At 37.3% G+C, this 22,244-nt stretch overlaps 1 protein-coding gene across 3 annotated transcripts in view; it reads left to right on the top strand.

Annotated features, from left to right (window-relative positions):
* The first annotated feature begins 11,920 nt into the window (after positions 1-11,920).
* The window catches only part of LOC135217147 (max dimerization protein 1-like), a 677,794-nt gene continuing 667,470 nt past the window's right edge, over positions 11,921-22,244 (top strand). For all 3 annotated transcript variants that reach the window (XM_064252858.1, XM_064252859.1, XM_064252857.1), the window contains exon 1: positions 11,921-12,078. In XM_064252858.1, coding sequence (XP_064108928.1) covers positions 12,024-12,078 — 55 coding nt within the window. In that variant the 5' untranslated portion in view covers positions 11,921-12,023. The remainder of the gene's footprint in view (positions 12,079-22,244) is intronic.

Genomic DNA, 22,244 nt, shown 5'->3' with positions numbered 1-22,244 from the left:
CATTTTTCCTCTTCAAGAATGTAATTTCATGTCATACTCCATTTTTTATGATTTTCTTCATCGTCTTATCTCTTTTTCCCCCTCATACTAAGTATATTTTTCTCGCAGAACATATTCAGCGAATTATCGACAAATGTTTGGAATCAAGAAGTAACACGCCATTCCGTAGCTTGCTTTTCGCTCCGGGAATGCAATTTCATGTCATTTGCCGTTTTCTGTATCTTCTTCTTCTTCCTCCTCCTCCTCATAATCATCTTCTTCTTTCGCAAATTCGAAACATCTTGCATTTATGTACCGGCGAGTTGTTGCCGTAGCAGAGCCGTGCCTGGAAAATTGCCGCCCGCGGCACTTTCTACTCTGAAACACTCGCCGCAGATGGTTCACGATGGCGTATCTGGAGCCATTTTCACCTTACATGTCGAAGAGGCCTTCCTTCCCTCCTTCCTTCCTTCCTTCCCTCCTTCCCTCCCTTCCCCGGTGTCGTCACTGTCTCTCTCGTTTTTGCCTCGGAGTGAAAAAGAAAGTCTGGTTAGGTTAAAGGCTGAGGTCTGTAGTAATGTCTTGGAACTATACTTTTCCCCCCGAACGAAGGCCGTTAATGATATGGTACATCGCTGTGAGATGAGACATTGTTTGATGTCTGTTATCTTGCAAGATTGCATGATCGTCAGGGGAGATGAAAATTTCAAAAGTCATGTGTAAGGCAACGTTTATTTTTGGAGTTCTACGGGGTTCGTACGGCGTCGCGCGGGAAGGTGCGTATATAGATGAAGTAAAGGTACAGTATTATTATTATTATTATTATTATTATTATTATTATTATTATTATGAAGGATGGAAGTAGAACAGATAATCGAGTATGGTTTCATTTTTCCCTAAGAGTTCTTCCACCCTCATCCTCCCAGGCCCCCATTCTACTTCATTATCATATTTTTTTATTTTTATCCAATAGGAGAGAACATGTGTTGTTACGGGTTCTTATTGAGGAGCTGAAGGTAGTTAACATTAGTTTATTAAATAGGTTGCCAATTAGTTCTACAGTGACGACGATCCAACATTGTGGAGAAAGGGGGGGGAGATGCGAAAAGCCACTCTGGTCACGTGACTTACCAAAACATAAACAACAGATAAGATTCACAAACTTAGCGTACTGCCAAATAAGATTCTTACACTGATTACTTACAAAACTAGATCACAACATTTACATAGTTTTACAACATGCATATGGAATTACCTTATAAGGCCATTACCCTTACAACTTATAAAATCAGCCCCCACCGATTATAATAGCCATATTTTTTAAATGGAATAAAGAAATCGAAAAAGCAGAAGACAAAATATATGGAAGAAAATAATAAAGGAAACTCGAGGCCAAAACCTTGATGCTTCATTTGGTAAAGAGACCATAATTATTATTATTATTATTATTATTATTATTATTATTATTATTATTATTATTATTATTATTATTATTATTAAGAATTGAAAGCCACATCAGTGTTAAAAATATTTATGTACAGGGAAAAAATTCCAAGCTGAGACTTTCGGATTTTACTCCGTATCCATCCTCAGTCTTACCGATGGTAAACCAAAGGAGGGAGTGTTACAAGGATGCAAGAAACTGGTCCAAGGGGGATTCTTCTAACAGTGTTGGTCAGTTAACACCTGTTCGATTGTTTCTGTTGCCGAGACGGCTACTGGAACGACGAAGTGGCTGTACGGGTGATTCCGGCTCAGCAGACTCTCCATCTGTGACATGACTTTCAGTTATAGCAACGCCAGTCATCTGGGATAAAAGAGAGATGGGAACGAAATTAAGGGTCTCACCAGCACCAGAAACATGAATCTTAGAATCGTCGACAAAGTGGTCAATTATTACCGAATTAAGAAAATTATCCTCATCAATAAACGTTTTGTTCCCTTCAAAGGCACACACCTTTCTTATAGTAGCCCATTCCACAAAGCGACGAACACCGACATCTCCATTCTTAAATATGACAGAGGCACCATTCCAGTTGATGTTGTGACCTGGAACGAACGAATAAGAAACAGGGCATTATTCGTTGCATGGAGCTCGTAGGCCCTACGATGTTCAGAAAGTCTTACATCCAAACCTTGCCCACTTTCTCCAAAGTATTCTTGAGGGCAATTGGCACAAGGGTTTGGTAAACATCAGGTGTTTCCCTAATACCATTGCTTATAATCCGAAATTGGAAAATACCTGCTCTCTTGCAAATAGTCATCAAAAGGTCATTCAAATTTCTTTGAATTTTAGATATACGATCAGAAATAGGTTAGCGTGTAATAATAATAACATTGGCATTTGGAAAACACCTGGTGTTTACCAAATCCCTTGTGTCAATTGCCCTCAAAAGTAATTTGGAGAAAGTGGGCGGGGTTTGGATGTAAGACTTTCTGAACATCGTAGGGCCTACGAGCTCCAATGCAACGAATAATGCCCAGTTTCTCATTCGGTCGTTCCTGGTCACAACATCAATTGGAATGGTGCCTCTGTCATATTCAAGAATGGAGATGTCTGTGTTCTCGCTTAGTGGAACGGACCGCTAAAAGAAAGGGCTGAGCTTTTGAAGGGAACAAACCCTTCACAGATGAGCAAAATTCTGTTAATTCGTTAATAATTGACCATTTTGTCGACGATATAAAGGTTCATGTTTCTGGTGATTGTGAGGCCCCTGATGTTGTCCCCATCTCTCTTTTCTCCCAGATGATTGATGTTGCTGTAGCTGAAAGTCGTGGAACTGATGGAGAGTCTGCTGAGCTGGAACCACCCTTACGACCACTTCGTCTTTCCAGCCGTCTTGCCAACAGAAACAATCGAACAGGTGTTACCTGACCAACACTACGTTGTTGTCACACTCCCTCCATTGTTTTACCATTCGGTAGGGCTGAAGAGGGATACGGAGCAGCATTCAACAAGTCTCACCTTGTCATTTTTAACCCTGTACATAAATATTTTTATTACACTACTGTGGCTTTTAATTCTCAATATTATAGCCTCGTTACAGGGGTCCTTGGTTCATCATCATCATCATCATCATCATCATCATATTATTATTATTATTATTATTATTATTATTATTATTATTATTATTATTATTATTATTATTATTATGAAGATGAAGATGAACTCTACTCATATGGAACCAGCCCATAAGAGCCATTGACTTGAAATTTAAGTTTCTAAAGAATATGGTGTTCATTAAAAAAAATCGATTAAAACACACACACAAAACAGATAAAATTGTAATTACAGAATGAAAATACGAGGAGCATTGTATAAGGGTAAGGACATTGGGTATATGGTCACCTTCCGGTGTAGAGAAAGTAAATATGGCATTTTTTCGAATTAGTAGTGTTATCATTCTCTGAATACATAGTCTGGCATCGCAGAGACTATGCTCAGTGATGCTGGGAGAAGAAGCATGACCAAGAGAACGTAGAGTGTGATAGACTGTTTGGAAAAATCTTGCTTGAGTGGGAAGAAGTTGCAGAAGAGACTCGCAAATATAGAGTTTTGTAATCGCACAGGAATTCGCAAGGCACAGGAATTCATAAAGTTTCCTTGAATTCCTGAATGGCTAGCGAATACATTTAAGCCTCTTAATAGAGAATACAGTATGATTAATTATGAGGACATAATGGACTCAACTCATTCCAAACAGGTAGTCATATACATTATTAATACTAACATCATTATTATATTATTATTCAGAAGATGAACCCTGTTCATAAGGAACAAGCCTGGGTTCATTCACTTTAAATTGAAGCTTCCAAAGAATACGGTGTTCATTGGAAAGAAATAACAGGTGATGGAAATGCAGGAAGAAGAGATCACTCAATAAGAAAGAAAAAAATAAAATAACTAATTATAGCACTGATTTATACAAAATCACTCTGTAGGTTTTGATAATCATATTCATTGTCGTGCCTTCAAGTAACTGATTCATAAATTAAAATAAGGACGAATAAATACCCCTACCAATCGGAAAAAAAGAATTTGGAAACTGAGTGGTAACGTAATATTTGACATAGGTCTGATAACTGGGTGTAGGGAGTGGGTAAGGGGAAGTCCTTTATGTTTGGTGAGAAATAGTTGGGAGTCCCTAGATCAGAGAACACAAAGCATTCCCTGTTCCTTTGCAAGGATAGAAACATACACACACATATATGTATATATACATTTAAATATTCATCGATGTATATATATATATATATATATAATATATATATAATATATATATATATATAGATATATATACATATATATATATTATACGTGTATATATAGCCAAAATCAGCAGGGGGCCACTCGGCACAGTCACACTAAGTATATGAAGGCAGGCAGGAACACACAGGAATTTGACATTTTGACATTTAATCCGACGTTTCGCAATACATTATTGCATCCTCAGGGAATTCTACAATAGATGTAAATAAAATCATTTTTAAAAGCTTTTTAAAAAATCATAAAATTAAAAATAGTTATCTAAAAGTCAATTTAAAAGCCCATATTTAAAACACAATAAGTTAAGTTAAAACACAAGTTACAAAAAAAAAAAACATGGAATTGAGCATTAATCTACAAGGATTTATTTAAAAATATATAATAATAATAATAAAGATAATAAATAACTAATGGAGTGGAGCTAACCTGCCAGAGCAAAGTCAAGAGTAAAACTGAAGGCAGAAACGAAAAGTAAACAATAAGAGGCTTTAAGAACAACAACAAAGTCAAGATAAAAAAAGTTGAACAGCCGAGGACTGGGTATTTAAAACAGGAACAAGTTGTTTAATTTTCAATGTCTCTAAAATAAATAGCTCTTTATGGTTGTTGACCTGTCCAATTATAGAGAAATCTTTGTACTGGATGGTAGTTTTACATTGCAAAGAATGATTTCTTATGTTGGATGCATCTGGGTTGGATAGGCGACATCCAGTTCTATGACTAACCCCCCTATGGGAATCGACTCGTACCCTAAGAAGACGCTTCGTGGATCTCACATAATTTCCCATATCACATCTGGGACAAGTATACTTATATACCACATTAGACGTCATCAAAGGGCAGAGTCGGTCTTTTACTCTGAAAAGGGAGCCGATTGTAAGGGGGTTTTTCGAAATCAAATTTACGTCAAGGGCATTAAAATGTTCATTGATTATTTTAGTGAAGCCTGTACGGAAGTTGTCAGATTTATGTACGGAAAAGATGCGTAGAATTTTTTCTTTAGAACGTTAAAATACAAAGGGCTGTTAGAGAACTTTTTGCTGAGTAATTTCTGTATGACCTTGTTAATAATCTTGGTAGGGAAACAGTTATCGTTAAAATATTTGTAAAGGAAGGTAATTTCGTTATGGAAAAGTGCCCAGTCTGAAGTGAGTAATAGTGCCCGATGAATTAGTGTATAAACAGAATTTAACTCAAAGTTATAAAAAACAAAAACAAAAAACTATAAAAATTGGAGCCCAGACCTGTAAAGGTTTTCTTCCTAAAAATGGTGGTTTTAAAACAGTTACTATCCCTAGATACCAGAACGTCTAAAAATGGTAAACGACACTCCTGCTCCTTTTCGATAGTAAACGTGACGTGAGTTAGCAAATTCAAGGAAAGATTCAGAGTGAAACTCACGCCTGAAAAGGGCAAAAGTGTCGTCCACGTATCGAGCATAAAACAGGGGGCGAAAAGATAACGGGCAATCATCAAGCATGGATTCCTCCAGGGAACACATGAAAATATTCGCGAATGTTGGGCCAAGAGGGGAGCCCATAGCCATCCCTTCTACTTGCCTATACAATTTCCCGTTAAAAACAAAAGCCGTGTCCAGCACGGCCAATTCTAAAAAAGTTTTAAAAGCAACACGATTGAAATTACAAAACTTAGAATCTGGATCAGGAAATAACTTATTTAAAATAATACTAATAGTTTCTTTAACAGGTACATAAATAAGTCGGGGTCTTGAAGTAATATTAAATCTTTAAATTTGTTAGAGTTTGGCAGAGTATATTTATTCTTAGTCAGAGGCTCCAATAACGGGACAAGGTACTTAGCTAGTTTGTTATTAGGAGATTTGTATGAGGCCAAGATAGGCCGAAGGGGAACATTGGGCTTATGAATTTTTGGAAGGCCGTAAAGAAAACCATAGGGGGGTTAGTCATAGAACTGGATGTCGCCTATCCAACCCAGATGCATCCAACATAAGAAATCATTCTTTGCAATGTAAAACTACCATCCAGTACAAAGATTTCTCTATAATTGGACAGGTCAACAACCATAAAGAGCTATTTATTTAGAGACATTGGAAAATTTAAACAAACTTGTTCCGCTGTTTTTAAATACCCAGTCCTCAGGCTTTGTTCAACTTTTTCTTATCTTGACTTTTGTTGTTTGTTCCTTTAAAGCCTCTTATTGTTTACTTTTCGTTTCTGCCTTCAGTTTTACTCTTGACTTTGCTCTGGCAGGTTAGCTCCACTCCTTTAGTTATTTTATTATTTTTATTATTATTATTATATATTTTTAAATAAATCCTTGTAGATTAATGCTCAATTCCATGTTTTTTTTGTAACTTGTGTTTTACTTAACTTATTGTGTTTTAAATATGGGCTTTTAAATTGACTTTTAGATAACTATTTTTAATTTTATGATTTTTTAAAAAGTGTTTTTAAAAATGATTTTATTTACACCTATTGTAGAATTCCCTGAGGATGCAATAATGTATTGCGAAACGTCGGATTAAATGTCAAAATGTCAAATTCCTGTGTGTTCCTGCCTGCCTTCATATACTTAATGTATATATATATATATATATATATATATATATATATATATATATATATATATATATTATATTATATATTCATCATGTTCCAAATTTTCATGATTCATTTATAGTATATTTATACTATATAAATATATATTTATTATATATATATACAGGTATATGCATGTATATAAATATATATATAAACTATATATATATATATATATATATATATATATATATATATATGTGTGTGTGTGTGTGTGTGTGTGTGTGTGTGTGCGTGTGCGTGTGTGTGTGTTTCATACAGACACCTAAGAGTGCTCAATTAATACCAAACAGAAACAGGAGGAGAAGAATTCCAAAAAGTGGTAGAGAAGAGAGTAAACTGAATGATTAAGTTAATATGGTTGCTGAATTATCCATTGGTATAGAGCTAATTATTATTATTATTATTATTATTATTATTATTATTATTATTATTATTATTATTATTATTATTATTATTATTATTATTATTATAATTTAGGCTTAAGACTGAGAAGAGGGAGTTGGAGCGGTTGGACAGCAAGATAAAGGTATCCAGAAAATTAAGGAAATGAAGTACAAGGTTCTAATAGTTAGAGAGGTTGGCCAGCAAGACTGAAGAAAGGATGAAGGAATGGAGGTAAAGTAAAAGACTAAAGAGTGGTTGCAGCTATGGGCTGAAGAAGGGACGCTTCAAACACCCTTTAGTAATATGCCTACAATGCACCATGTGAGGAGCACCGTCGCCGGAGTTGAAATACAAGAAACTGACAACGGAGTCATCAAAAAGCATATGAAGTTCACGAATGAGTTCATTTACGCGAAATTGGTTTTATATTGCCACTACATTTCCTCTTCCACTATACTCTGTTTTTTTTCATCTGTCCATCCGCCTGTGGTGTTTTTGTATGGTAACACTGCGTCCCGGGCTTTAGATAGTTACGCTATGTGTAAGTTTTAGGTAAATAAAAGGATATCTGGGTGCACATTTGCAACTGAAAAGTGTTTTAATAATTTACTGTATGCGAATTACACCGTTAATATTCGAAATAGGATATTATTATAATCGTTGAATGTAAGCTGAATGTAACTATCTAAAGCCCTGGACGCAGTGTTACCATACAAAAACACCACAGGCGGATGGACAGATGAAAAAAAACAGAGTATAGTCTCGCCCTGTTCTGTTCACGGGCACCATTGTGACTTTTGTACGAGCACACGAGACTCCCAAGGTTCCTTGCAGTTCTCAGGGAAAGGGAATGAGCCGAATGACTGAAAAGGAAAGAGAGCAAAGGGATGACGAAGCAACTCGTTTGTGATCTCCGACTAACCGTGGCTAAGAATAATTCATCTCCTGCAGTGATGAAATTCTTGCTGAACAGAGTGGCTTCATGGTTTGATGACCGCTGTGTATCATTGCTCTTTTTAAACGTCACTGGAGTGTTGGTCAGACCGATCAGCTTTTGTTAGTTTTTATTTTTCCTTTTTTAGTTTATTTATTTATTTTGTTACTATTATTATTATTATTATTATTATTATTATTATTATTATTATTATTATTATTATTATTATTATTATTATTATTATTATTATTATTTTGTGATAATAAGTCCCTGGTTTGATGAACTGTCGTAGGTCATATATTCCCCATTCTGAGAAATGGGCTTCAAATATTTTGATATTTGGAGCTTCTAATTAGCTCATTTTTTATGGACATTGGTTTGGAAATGTGACAGTGCAGACAGCTGAAGTTTTTATATGTTATAGAGCATCAAAACCCGAATCACTTTGGCTGAAAAAAAAGAAAAGAAAGATCGGTTACGCCAGGTCGTCAGAACAGGGACGAACATTTCGAGAGAAATTTAATAGATTTTTTCTGACTTGCACGGAAATTGTACAATCCTGTGGGGAAATACATCTGGGCAATGTTTTCATTTATGCTGTCTTAATTTCGTTTTATTCTTATTTGTTCAAGTTAGATAAAGCTCATGTTTTTTTTTTTTTTTTTTTTACGAAACTTTGTTTCTGTTCATTTAAAATCGCGATAAAAAAAAACAAAAAAAACAGTAGGTTTATTTTTCGGAAGGTTATCTGGGGCCACTCACCGGATTTTCATACACTTTACGGAAGGTTACCTGGGGCCACTTACTGGACTTTCGTACACTTTATGGAAGGTTATTTGGGGCCATTCACGAGACTTTCGTACACTTTATGGAAGGTTATCTGAGGCCATTCACGAGACTTTCGTACACTTTATGGAAGGTTACCTGAGGTCACTCACCGGACTTTCATACACTTTATGGAAGGTTACGGGAGGCCAATCATCAGAGAGACGTTGCCCATTAAAACACGAAAGAGGGTAGATCTTACGGCATTATAATTTGGAACTACCGTTTCTCTCAACGGACAGGTCGAAAGAAACAATAGTTTCCGAAATATAACGCTTTAAAAGGTACCCTCTTTTCTTTTATTTATATATATATATATATATATATATATATATATATATATAAACGCCAAAATATAAAATAAGTACTTTATTTCAGAGACTGCTGTCTCTGAAATACAGTACTTACTTTCTATATTTTGGCGTTTTATGGGCTCCTTTTATTAGATGGAATTGTGTTGTAACAGGACATTTTTACCAGTCGTGTATATATATATATATATATATATATATATATATATATATATATATATAATATATATATGTCGTTGCCAAAATATAGAAAGTACTTACTTTCTATATTTTGGCGTTTTTTATGGGCTCCTTTTATTAGATGGAATTGTGTTGTAACAGGACATTTTTACCAGTCGTGATATATATATATATATATATATATATATATATATATATATATATATATATATATATATATATATCATAATATTCTTAAGAAAAACATAATTGATCCATATGACAATCTTTTCCACACAACGACATATATATATATATATATATTATATATATATATATATATATATATATATATATATATATATATGTCGTTGTGTGGAAAAAGATTGTCATATGGATCAATTATGTTTTTTCTTAAGAATATTATGATATATATATATATATATATATATATATATATATATATATATATAAATATATATATATATATATATATATATATATATATATATATATATACACGACTGGTAAAAATGTCCTGTTACAACACAATTCCATCTAATAAAAGGAGCCCATAAAAACGCCAAAATATAGAAAGTAAGTACTGTATTTCAGAGACAGCAGTCTCTGAAATAAAGTACTTACTTTTATATTTTGGCGTTTTTATGGTTCCTTTTGGTAGATATACATGTACATAGGAAAAATGCAGATGCTAATAGGAATGCCAAATCGATATCTTTTATGTAGCATATCCAGTTATTAAATACTACATGAAAGAATAAACGAGGGAATGAATTCTCAAAAACTGAAAATTTAAGCACCTGGTTCCGTAATTAAGATACTCTAGAACAAAGGTTCCCAAACTAGGGGGCCCGCCCCCATAGGGGGGCGTGAAGTCATCTGCTCAAAAATATTTGTTTAATTAGAATAATAAAATCTTTCAAAGAACAAATATCTTTGAAACAATGAAGTTAGAAGAGTTTTGGGTGGAATATCTCCCCATGTACCCAAACGTAGGTGAAGAAGCACTTCGTGTGATTCTTCCCTTTTTTTCTACTTATCTTCGTGAAGCAGAAGCAGGGTTTTCAGCTCTTGTTGCCCTGACAACAAAACAGCGCAACCGCTTTGACTTGCGTTGTGCGTTGTCATCCTTCAATCCTAGAATTTCTAATCTTTTGAGGAAAAAGCAGCAGCATCCATCTCACTAAATCAGTTCATAAATTGTGCCTTAGTCTCATGAGTCTTTCCAAATATTATATGCCATGTTTTGAAATTGCAAGTCAATTTTGCCAATTTGCTAATGTTCAAACTTTTTTTTCACTCCCTTTGAACCAAATGTTTCGTTGTTAGTTACTTAGAAAAATGTCTCTGGAATGTACTATTATTTGTTTGAGTGGCTTTCATTATTAAAATTTAATACAAACAGAAATCTGTTTTCCTGAACAATGCTAAGAAATAAATACAAGAATCATTTCACATGAACAAAAGAGGGAGTGGGGGCGTGCGGGTCTACTGGAAGCAAAAAGCGGCCGTCAAGTAAGATAGTTTGGGAACCACTGCTCTAGAGTCTAGAATGATATGTGATTGTGGTAATAATAATAATAATAATAATAATAATAGGGGTCATGGGTTGGGTAAAAGATGGGCCAAGCAAGAGTTGTTTACATTTTGAAATACGTCCCTCCGCTTCCAAGGATTTGTTTGTTAATTTTTATTCCGTGTCGAGTGTAAGTGAAAGGTTACAGAGCGGATCTGTGCCATTGTGAGCTTGCATTTCTCTCCACTCATAGCTACACACAGTTGCTCTAGTTGTAGGTAAAATGGAAATTTGTTTGGGAAAATATTCATTTATAATTTCCCAACATACTGGTCAAACGTTCCGAAGCTTTACTCATACTGACAAGTGAAATGCATCATTAATGCTAAATTATAACTAGTGATGTTATGGGTTTCCTAACAACAGTTTCCAAAACATCAGGAATGGAATGTATAGTATACAATATGTGAATCAACAAAATGGCATGAGAGAGAGAGAGAGAGAGAGAGAGAGAGAAGAGAGAGAATCCAACGTTTGATGTGTAACACTGCGAGGGGACTGCACTTCGAGGCGTGTTCACTGTACGTTCAGTTAGGTTTTGGGTCATCTTGTTACTCAACCTCACCATCGATCTATCTAATCAACCTTGGTACTTCCTTTACGTTCATTCTATCGTTGTCTGGTGAACACGAATCTATTTCAATCAAAGTTTCCTTCTTGTTATGTAAATGTTAACGGTAACACCGAAAACGAAAGGCTTTTCTTTACTCGCGTAATGTTCTGAGCAACCCTTGCGCGGAGCAGGCATGAAACGCACGTGATGCCTTCTCTTGGCCTGTTGTCTCCCCGGCGGCGATTGGCCGGCGCTGGCACATAGAAACTCTGCAGCCAATGGCGGCGCGCGTCACATATCCAACCACTCGGGACAAGGTGGCCGAGAGATTTTGACAGCAGTTGGCTTACAAGCACTGTGAAGTGAAGGTGTTAGCGCTACGGCGTTGCGTCCGCGGCTTTCTCGTGGATTTATTTATTACAGTTACAGAAAATGAGCTTGGATGTCCTTATCCAGGCCGCAGAATATATCGAGCGGCGGGAGCGGGGTAAGTTTCGAGTTGGTTGCGTCCCTGGATGTGGCTGTTTTGGGGTGCTCTAAGGGGAAAAAGAGGACATCGATTTTGCTTTCATGCATGTTCCCTTTCACAAGAGGCTCTCTCTCTCTCTCTCTCTTTCTCTCTCTGGCATCCCAGGCTCGTTTTCGAAAGCTCCTCCTCCTGCACGGTCATGCAAGTCAGGTAGAGCGAGAGAGAGGGAGGGCAGGGTCATCTAATAGGGCACCTGGGTGCCTCGAAAAAAGGTTGGGACAGCAGGATGAGTGTCAGACTGCTTAAATGAAAGGCAGGCGATGGCATCCGGACGGAGAGAGAGGCACCACGACACAGACACATACACACGCGTATCTGTTTGTTTGTGACTGTGTAGCTTAAATCTGGCCCCCCCCCCCCTCCCCCCACATCAAACTTTCACATTCATAAACCAATTAAACGCATATTTCATGGCAGCTCACGTAGTTGCTATATTCTAGTCAACTTTTTTTTCTCTCTAGGTCGATTGATCAATTTGTCAGACGATTTGGTGAATCGAATCAGCCTAACCGAAGTGATCAGATTCACAAAGAGGCAAATATGGTATGGATTAGCCATAGAATTCCATGAAAGAATTCTTGCTGAAACAGAACGAGAAATAATTTGGTAATGATTTTTATAGAGGAATAACTACAATTCGAAACATATCATGGCATTTCAATCAATGCCGACTACATATCTAGTTCAATACCAATAGAAAGGTTTTATTGCGAGGGATGTGATATCTTACTGAAATATCAGAGTGACTTGTTTATCAGTTTGTAATTTGCGGTACAAAACAATCGAAATTTGTTGCTATGCAGGTTGCTCTTCCAACTTATGTTGGTCGACGTTTTCCGTCAACTTTGTGTATTATTGCAGAGGTTCAACAGCAGCGCGTATAGATTGCCGTGTATGGTCGATGTAGTTGTCATTTGCTAAAGTGACTAGGTTGAAAGTCGTAGTAAGTTCCTTTGATTACCCAGATTTGAATACTGATCGATCGAAATTTGTGCTGTGTCCCGTGAAAGGAAGGTGATGTTGGTAAACATTTCGAGGTGACAGACAAACACGATGGAGAGAAGGATTAGTACAGTGCCTGATATACTATACAGGGATAGGAGATGGAAAACAGGGAACAGGTTGTTCATTACGGAGTTCTGGGGTATTTAAATAGTAAAGCTGTGTGTGTTTGTGTAAGAGAGAGCAAGAGAGAGATGAGAGAAAAAAAAATGGAAATGGAAATTTAAGAACTGGAAGTACTGAACCTAGTTATAGACTAGAGCATTGAATTGCAATTGAAGTTGTGTGCTTGTTTGTATGACATAGACAGAGACGTTCACACACACGAGAGAGAGAGAGAGAGAGAGAGAGAGAGAGAGAGAGAGAGAGAGAGAGAGAGAGAGCTTGATTATTGATAAGGTGTGAAAACGAGGGATAGAGAAGAAAGTGCAGTAGGCAAGGAAGTTTCTGAGCACGAATAAGTAAAGCGAACATTCGAAGTGTTGTGTAAGAGAGAAAAGACCAGCACTTAAGTCTACTGCTTGAAGACGTGATCGAAAGATTAGGAAGTACATTAGTTAGTTCCGGAGCGCAGAAACCAAGGAAGGCTACACGGCAACTGTTATATAAACGTTAAGCACTACCATATCATGGCTGTGGCGTGGCTGTAGATAAAGATATTTAGACACACGTTTGATATGATTACAGTGATAAAATTAGAAACAAATTAATATTCCGTATCGTTAACAAGTTGTCCATTCTCACTCAGATTATTATCGCCTAAGAATTACCGTCATTTATTTCCTGGCATGAGTGTTGAAGCATTGGAAGAAAACAGGACAGCGGTTTCTAAACGTTTATTTTCAGTTTTATAAGGTATTTAACACTATTGAGAGGAGTGGCGTACTCTTAAATTTAAGAGGACGCTTCCAAATGTATTATACAGATTCATTTTTAAATGCTATAATTAAGTCATGAATATTAATGTTATTAAAAATTTATGTTCACATATTTGTCTCCAAATAAGGCTGGGTAAAGAAAGCGTCATAGGCCTATTGGCCAGGGTGGGGGAGTTACGAGAACAGTAAATCGATAGACATAAGTTGAGTAGGAGACGCAGCCTTTGGCCAGACCTGGAAGTTGGTTGCTATTCAATTTTCATTCTTTATTATTCAGTAGCTGAGAACAGTGTAATAAGATAGTCACTATGAAAACAAACGTTTAAAATTGACGTGAAAGTTGTGTGGTTAGATATCTTACATTCACACAATTGTTACTTACCTTATCCTGTAAAAAGCTTCAATAAGTTTGCCTTATAGGCCTACGTACCCAGGAATATTTTCGTTGCTTATGTAAATTTCGGGGTACGTGCATGGAGACAGGTCTCTTATCTTATCTGCCTGTTGGGTATTTAGCGCTCTTAAGACTGGCGATAAAGTTAAATTTCGGTGTAAAGACTTTAATCACGTGTACGGTTGTAGCATGAACGCACTCAAGGTTCAAATGTGTGTGTGTGTATACTCTTTAACCTTGGCTGCGTCCACGCTACATACCAAGGCTTACATTATTAGTTGGCGAAAAGTATGATTTAGCTAAGTTATTGGGAATGAGGGCAGTAAGATATACAGAAGGCTGGATAGACAGACGGCTGAGATGTATCAAGGGATCTTAATTCCTTAGGTTCGTACTAAATTATCAGAAATGAAATGGCCAAGTGCGTGTAGGGTTGTGGAAGGGGAGAGGCCCTTCAAACTGTTAAAACTTCTGGTAAGTGTACGGAACAGGTACAGTATACATACGGCACTGACACTGTTTTTACACTAGAGCCGGCCGCATTGAAGGAAACTGGTAAATAATACAAGACGCACACCCACACATATGTGTGTATGTGTACTGCGGTAGGCAAATCATCCAAGCGCCTCAGAGGCGTGTAAACCACATGAACGTTCTACTGAGACATTTAAACTTGACAGCGGTGACCCCTTTTTCTTTTATTCCCCCGTCAACATTTGCACTTTGCACTTCACTTACTTGGTGCTCTCCTATTCTCTCATTCTACCCTTATCCGTTTTAATTACTCCCAAATAATTCCACGAGTCATGTGCTTCCATTTTTTTTCCTTCATCCGTATCAACATTCATTGCTCCATTTTTATGCTTCAGTTTACCCATGCAACTGATATTAGCCTTGTTCCCATTTACTCTCAACTTTCTCCTCTCCTCTCTTGCAAGCGCTTTCACTAGTTGCTGCAGTTTCCCTTCACTATCCCCGATCAGTGATCTGCCAGCATCCGCATTTCCACGCTCATTTCATGACCCATCGTCTCATCCCACAACTATGAACTTTCGTCTACTGTCCTTTCTCTGACTCCGCCACTCTTTCCGGAAAGATATTAAAATAGCCATGGAGATATAAGACATCATGTTCTCAGCCTCATTTTCTACCAAACCAGTCACTCTTGTCTACCTATTATAAAATTCACATGTGATAATCTCGTATACCGTACACCCTCGTTGACCCCCACATTGCTTGTCCATAAACTTCTTAAAGTCAAACTGTTTCATTTCTGAGTTTTAATCCCCTTACCCTCCCTTGTCCGAACTCACAAATCTTCCTTAACAAATTCCTACCATGCACGTCCCATGTACTATATACACAAAGTCATGTTATGCTCTTATGTTCAGGCTATATTCAAAGGGATGATTATTCTTCTCACTCTTTGGAGTCGTTCTCGCATCCAGAAATACTTTATAAACCTCCGTCAGCCTCTCAGTCGCACTGTCATCACCTTGCAGTAGGATCTTGCTTATAATTCCTTGAACACCTCTTGTCTTTTCATTCTTCTACCGTAGTTGGCCTCTTTAGGTCCATCAGCAGTACTTGCCCAAGTTCAAATCCCGCTCACTGTTAATAAATTTCCCCAAAGAAACGCGTGTGCTATCCTTTGGAGCTAATGATAGGGCAGTGTGCATCATTAGTGACTGGTACAATTGTTAGTACCCTTAAATTTGCTCCTGACACTTCCGCTGGGTTGTACACAGTAGTATTTTGAGAGTAATTTGGTTGACTGGTCTTCTGTAAAAGTAGGTATGATGAAAAGGTCCCACTAACTGAGGAGACTCAAGAAAAAGAGAGGTTGTGAATAAATAATGAATTGGCTGATATTTGTGGATGATGAAATTTGAATTGGTAACTGGGAAAACATGTTGCAGAGACTGCCTTCGTTTCATTGCAAATGTAAGGATATATAGGGTTTCCACAAAGTCTTTCCCGGATTTCAGACCTTTATTACACTCAAACCATGTTAGTTTTTTTTTTTTATTAATTACTAATAAATTTCAACATGTGTCCCCTTTGTTGCCCGGAGTACGTCTAAGCGAAATTTTATCTCACGCAAGGTGTTCTCCAACATCTCCATAGTTATCGTTGCTAGAGCTCCTGCTATCCTTGCTTTTAAGGTCTCAACATTAGGTATTGGTGTACTGCACACTTCATATAACCCCATAAGAAAAAATCAAGAGGGGTAATGTCTGGTGAACGTGGTGGCCATTCTGTGGGGCCATTTCTACTAATCCAGCGGTTGGGGAAGGTTGCAATGACACCATTTCTGCTATTTTTGACTAAGCTGGCGGAAAGAGTGATCACAGTGGCATCTGTTGGCAAACAAAAGAAACTTTAGTAATTGCTCAAAGGGATGTAAAAGTTGTTCGGTCATATCCACAATAATTTAAAAGTTATTAATATTATTAATCAGAGAATTACTTTATGATGGACACCCTATACTAAGTGCATGAAATCGAGGAGGTGCTGGTGGAGAAGATTAAATCATTGCATTTCCATTTTTCCTCGTTTTGGTTTGTTAAGTGATTTGGGTGTAAGTTTATGGAAAAATTGAGGATACGGGAGAACTTTCATAGTTATTCAATAGAAGAAGGTCTCGGTGAACTGTAGACTGAACGTATGAAATGATTAAAGTTCAACAAAGTGAACTTAATGAATGTTGTTTATTGAATATTTATGTAAAAATGTTAACCGTTGACATGGGTTATCTGTGCAGTTTAATAGTTGTTGTAAGGATTGTCGAAAAAAAAAACAAAGATGGACGAGTGTTATGAGGTCATGTAGAAAATAAAGAAACACAGATCATGTAGAGAATATAGTAGATTGCTGAAGACGATGCGTAACTCTGAAGCCTTTAGAACAAAGTAGAGAAGAGCTAAAAAGTGACTTAAGTTATCCGAGAGAGAGAGAGAGAGAGAGAGAGAGAGAGAGAGAGAGAGAGAGAGAGAGAGAGAGAGAGAGAGAGAGAGAGAGAGAGAGCAACTGATTAGCATCTAATGCTTTAAAAAATCTCCTGCATAGGTTTTGACCTAAGTTATACGAGAGAGAGAGAGAACAGATGATTAGAACCTAATGCTTTTAAAATCTTCTGCATGGGTTTTAATTAAAGTTACCAGAGAGAGAGAGAGAGAGAGAGAGAGCAGCTGATTAACATCTAATGATAATGCTTTAAAAATCTTCTGCGTAGGTTTTGACCTAAATTATAAGAGAGAGAGAGAGAGAGAGAGAGCATCTAATGTTGATACTTTGAAAATTCTCTGCATAGGTTTTGACTTCAGTTATCAGAGAGCGAGAGAGAGAGCAGCTGATTAGCATCTAATGCTAATGCCTTGAAGGTCCTCTGCACAGATCATAGCGTCAGTATATATATTATCTCGATTTTATCATGTAGGAGGCCACGAAAGTTAACCGTATATACCCGGTTCCTACTACTTGGTGCAAAAAGAAAAGAAAAAAAAAAAAAAAGTGCCGGTTGGAATATGTAGAGTTGGCGCATGTGACGGACTGACTTTCTAACGTTCTTCATGACCTAGTGTGGTTACCATTCCTTCTTGATGCCCACCTTCGTCCTTAATCCCTCGGTGGCATATTTGCTGCGTCATGTTCATCGTAGATTCGAGTCAAGTTGAATGGTTTGATTTTCTCGACTGTCTGTAGGTGAATACACTCGGTAGACTCATTTCGAAGATCTCAACTTTTTGAGGAGTGAGAGATGTGTATTTCAGGTGATAAAAGTTCACTTTCGACGCGGTTCGTAAGTCACGTTAAGCCGTTCGTCCCGTTGTTGAATAACCCCTGGTTCCATGCAATGTGAAAACACCATACATACAAAAAACAACTTGATGTTATTTATATGTTGATATATGGATTTATTTATTTAGTTGTTTGTTTGTTTATATCAAGTATTGCGGCCTTGCTTTTGAAAGCACGTGAAATGTTACGTGATATTTGGTGACCCCACGTCAGTAATTGATATGTTTTAACAGGCAACTTGAGAGCTGTTTGTTATGTTAAGGCATATGGTCTCAATTATTATTTATTTATTTATTTGTTAATATATATGTTTACCTCTTGAATGAACGAGGTGTTCTTCCTGTATTTCTTATTACCTTTTGTTACTTCTTTCTGATGAGCACCAAAGAATATGGTTTTCAAGCCCACAAGGGCAATAGACTTGAAATTCAAGCTCCCAAAGAATTTGTAGCTCGAATCTCAGGTTGGTTGCCCTTGTGGGCTTGTTCCATAATGAATAGGGTTCATCTTCTGAATAATAATAATAATAATAATACTAATAATAATAATACGTGCAAATAGACCAGACGTGACGTTGATTGACAAAGTCAAGAAGAAAGTATCACTCATTGATGTCGCAATACCATGGGACACCAGAGTTGAAGAGAAAGAAAGGGAAAAAATGGATAAGTATCAAGATCTGAAAATAGAAATAAGAAGGATATGGGATATGCCAGTGGAAATTGTACCCATAATCATAGGAACACTAGGCACGATCCCAAGATCCCTGAAAAGGAATCTAGAAAAACTAGAGGCTGAAGTAGCTCCAGGACTCATGCAGAAGAGTGTGATCCTAGAAACGGCGCACATAGTAAGAAAAGTGATGGACTTCTAAGGATGCAGGATGCAACCCGAACCCCCACACTATAAATACCACCCAATCGAATTGGAGGACTGTGATAGAGCAAAAAAAAAAAAAAAAATAATAATAATAATGAAAACACGATGCAAGTATTTATTATGATATTATCGATGAAACTTGCAGTTTACGTATAATCTTCAAGTGATAAGAATAGGTCTTTCTTAAAGTGAGTTTGATCATTGCGATAAATGTCTTGTTTCATCGACAGTGGTGACAAATGATAAAATGAACGTTAAATTTTGGGAAATTCAAATTTCTGCTTCAGTGTTTCGTTGTGTAGGGTACTGTTTAATATATACTGTATATATATTATTAATTAAATAATATATACTGTATATATCTATATATATTTTATATAATAAATATATATGATTATATATATATATATATATATATATATATGTGTGTGTGTGTGTGTGTGTGTGTGTGTGTGTGTGTGTGTAATTTTCTGTACTTTTTAAAGAACGACAGCACCATCTAATTTTGTTTTTGAAGAAAAAAAATAATAAAAGCAATTTTTTTTTTTTTCCTTTTACAAAGGTTCATGTTTAAAGTACAAGATTCCTTCCCGTTTTGCATTATTACGAGAGTTCATTTAGTCTACCTATTTTCTCATAAAAGGTCTTGATTATTTAGTTACTGTTTATTATTATTATTATTATTATTATTTTTATATTTTTTTTTTTTTGCTCTATCACAGTCCTCTAATTCGACTGGGTGGTATTTATAGTGTGGGGTTCCGGGTTGCATCCAGCCTCCTTAGGATCCATCACTTTTCTTACTATGTGTGCCGTTTCCAGGATCACACTCTTCTGCATGAGTCCTGGAGCTACTTCAGCCTCTAGTTTTTCCAGATTCCTTTTCAGGGATCTTAGGATCGTGCCTAGTGCTCCTATGATTATGGGTACGATTTCCACCGGCATATCCCATATCCTTCTTATTTCTATTTTCAGATCTTGATACTTATCCATTTTTTCCCTCTCTTTCTCTTCAACTCTGGTGTCCCATGGTATTGCGACATCAATGAGTGATACTTTCTTCTTGACTTTGTCAATCAACGTCACGTCTGGTCTGTTTGCACGTATCACCCTATCCGTTCTGATACCATAGGTCCCAAGTGGATCTTTGCGTGATCGTTTTCTATCACTCCCTCAGGTTGGTGCTCGTACCACTTATTACTGCAAGGTAGCTGATGTTTCTTGCACAGGCTCCAGTGGAGGGCTTTTGCCACTGAATCATACCTCTTTTTGTACTGGTTCTGTGCAAGTGTCGGGCATTCGCTTGCTATGTGGTTTATGGTTTCATTTTTCTTATTGCACTTCCTAGATATGGGAGAGATGTTATTTCCGTCTATCGTTCTTTGGATATATCTGGTTCTTAGGGCCTGATCTTGTGCCGCTGTTATCATTCCTTCAGTTTCCTTCTTGAGCTCTCCCCTCTGTAGCCATTGCCATGTGTCATCGCTGGCTAGTTCTTTAGTCTGTCTCATGTATTGTCCGTGCATTGGTTTGTTGTGCCAGTCCCTCTGTTCTGTCTGTTATTCTCCTGTCTCTGTATATTTGTGGGTCTTCGTCTACTTTTATTAGTCCTTCTTCCCATGCACTCTTGAGCCACTCGTCTTCACTGGTTTTCAGATATTGTCCCAGTGCTCTGTTTTCGATGTTGACGCAGTCCTCTATACTTAGTAGTCCTCTCCCTCCTTCCTTTCGTGTTATGTATAGTCTGTCCGTATTTGCTCTTGGGTGTAGTGCTTTGTGTATTGTCATATGTTTCCTCGTTTTCTGATCTATGCTGCGGAGTTCTGCCTTCGTCCATTCCACTATTCCTGCGCTGTATCTGATTACTGGCACTGCCCATGTGTTTATGGCTTTTATCATATTTCCAGCGTTGAGTTTTGACTTGAGTATCGCCTTGAGTCTCTGCATATATTCTCTCCTGATCGTGTCCTTCATCTCTTGGTGTTTTATATCCCCTCCTTCCATTATTCCCAGGTATTTGTATCCTGTCTCATCTATGTGTTTTGTGTTGCTCCCATCTGGTAGCTTTATCCCTTCAGTTCTCGTTACTTTGCCTTTTTGTATGTTGACTAAGGCGCATTTTTCTATTCCAAACTCCATCCTGATGTCCCCAGATACAATCCTTACACTCTGCATTAGGGTATCTATTTCCTTGATGCTCTTACCATACAGCTTGATGTCGTCCATGAACACAGATGGTTGATTCTGTTGCCTCTTTTCTTGAGTTGGTACCCGGCATCCATCTTCTGTAGTACTTTTGTCATGGGAATCATGGCTACTACGAAGAGTAGTGGGGACAGTGAGTCGCCCTGGAAGATCCCTCTCCTGATATTAACCTCTGCTAGTCTTATTCCAGAGCTTGTAAGTATTGTATTCCAGTTGCGCATTGTATTTTTGAGGAAGCTGATGGTGTTTTCCTCTGCCCCATATATTTTCAGGCATTGTATTAGCCATGTGTGTGGTATCATGTCGAAGGCTTTCTTATAGTCTATCCATGCCATGCTTAGGTTGGTTTTCCTTCTCCTACTACTGTTCTTCATTACCATTTTGTCTATCAGGAGCTGGTCTTTTGTGCCCCTACACTTCCTTCTGCAGCCTTTCTGTTGGTGGGGGATGGTGTTTGTCTCCTCTAGGTAGTTGTATAGCCTTTCACTGATGATGCCTGTTAGTAACTTCCACATTATTGGTAGGCAGGTGATAGGCCTGTAGTTACTGGCTATATTTCCCTTACTCTTGTCTTTTTGTACTAAGGATGTTCTTCCTGTGGTCATCCATTTGGGTGCATGGTGATTTGAGATACAATGCTGGAGTTGTTCTGCTATTCGTGGGTGTAGGGCCTTGAAGTTTTTGAGCCAGTATCCATGGACTTCATCGGGACCTGGGGCTTTCCAGTTTGGCATTTTCTTTAGTTGGTGTCTGATTGTGTCTGTCGTGATGTCTGTGAATCTTTGTTTTATTCTCCCTGTTTCTTCTTCCTTGACTTCCTGGAGCCATGTTGCATGTTTGTTGTGTGATACCGGATTGCTCCATATGTTTCCCAGAGTCTCTTACTTGGTTCGGCTTCAGGAATTTCTGGGTGGTTGTCTTCCCCTCTTAGTTGGCTGTATAGTCTTTTCTGGTTGGTTCCGAAT

This window comes from Macrobrachium nipponense, chromosome 7 (genome assembly GCF_015104395.2).
Source record: "Macrobrachium nipponense isolate FS-2020 chromosome 7, ASM1510439v2, whole genome shotgun sequence".
NCBI lineage: Eukaryota > Metazoa > Arthropoda > Malacostraca > Decapoda > Palaemonidae > Macrobrachium > Macrobrachium nipponense.
This window is presented reverse-complemented; position numbering and strand designations above follow the sequence as displayed.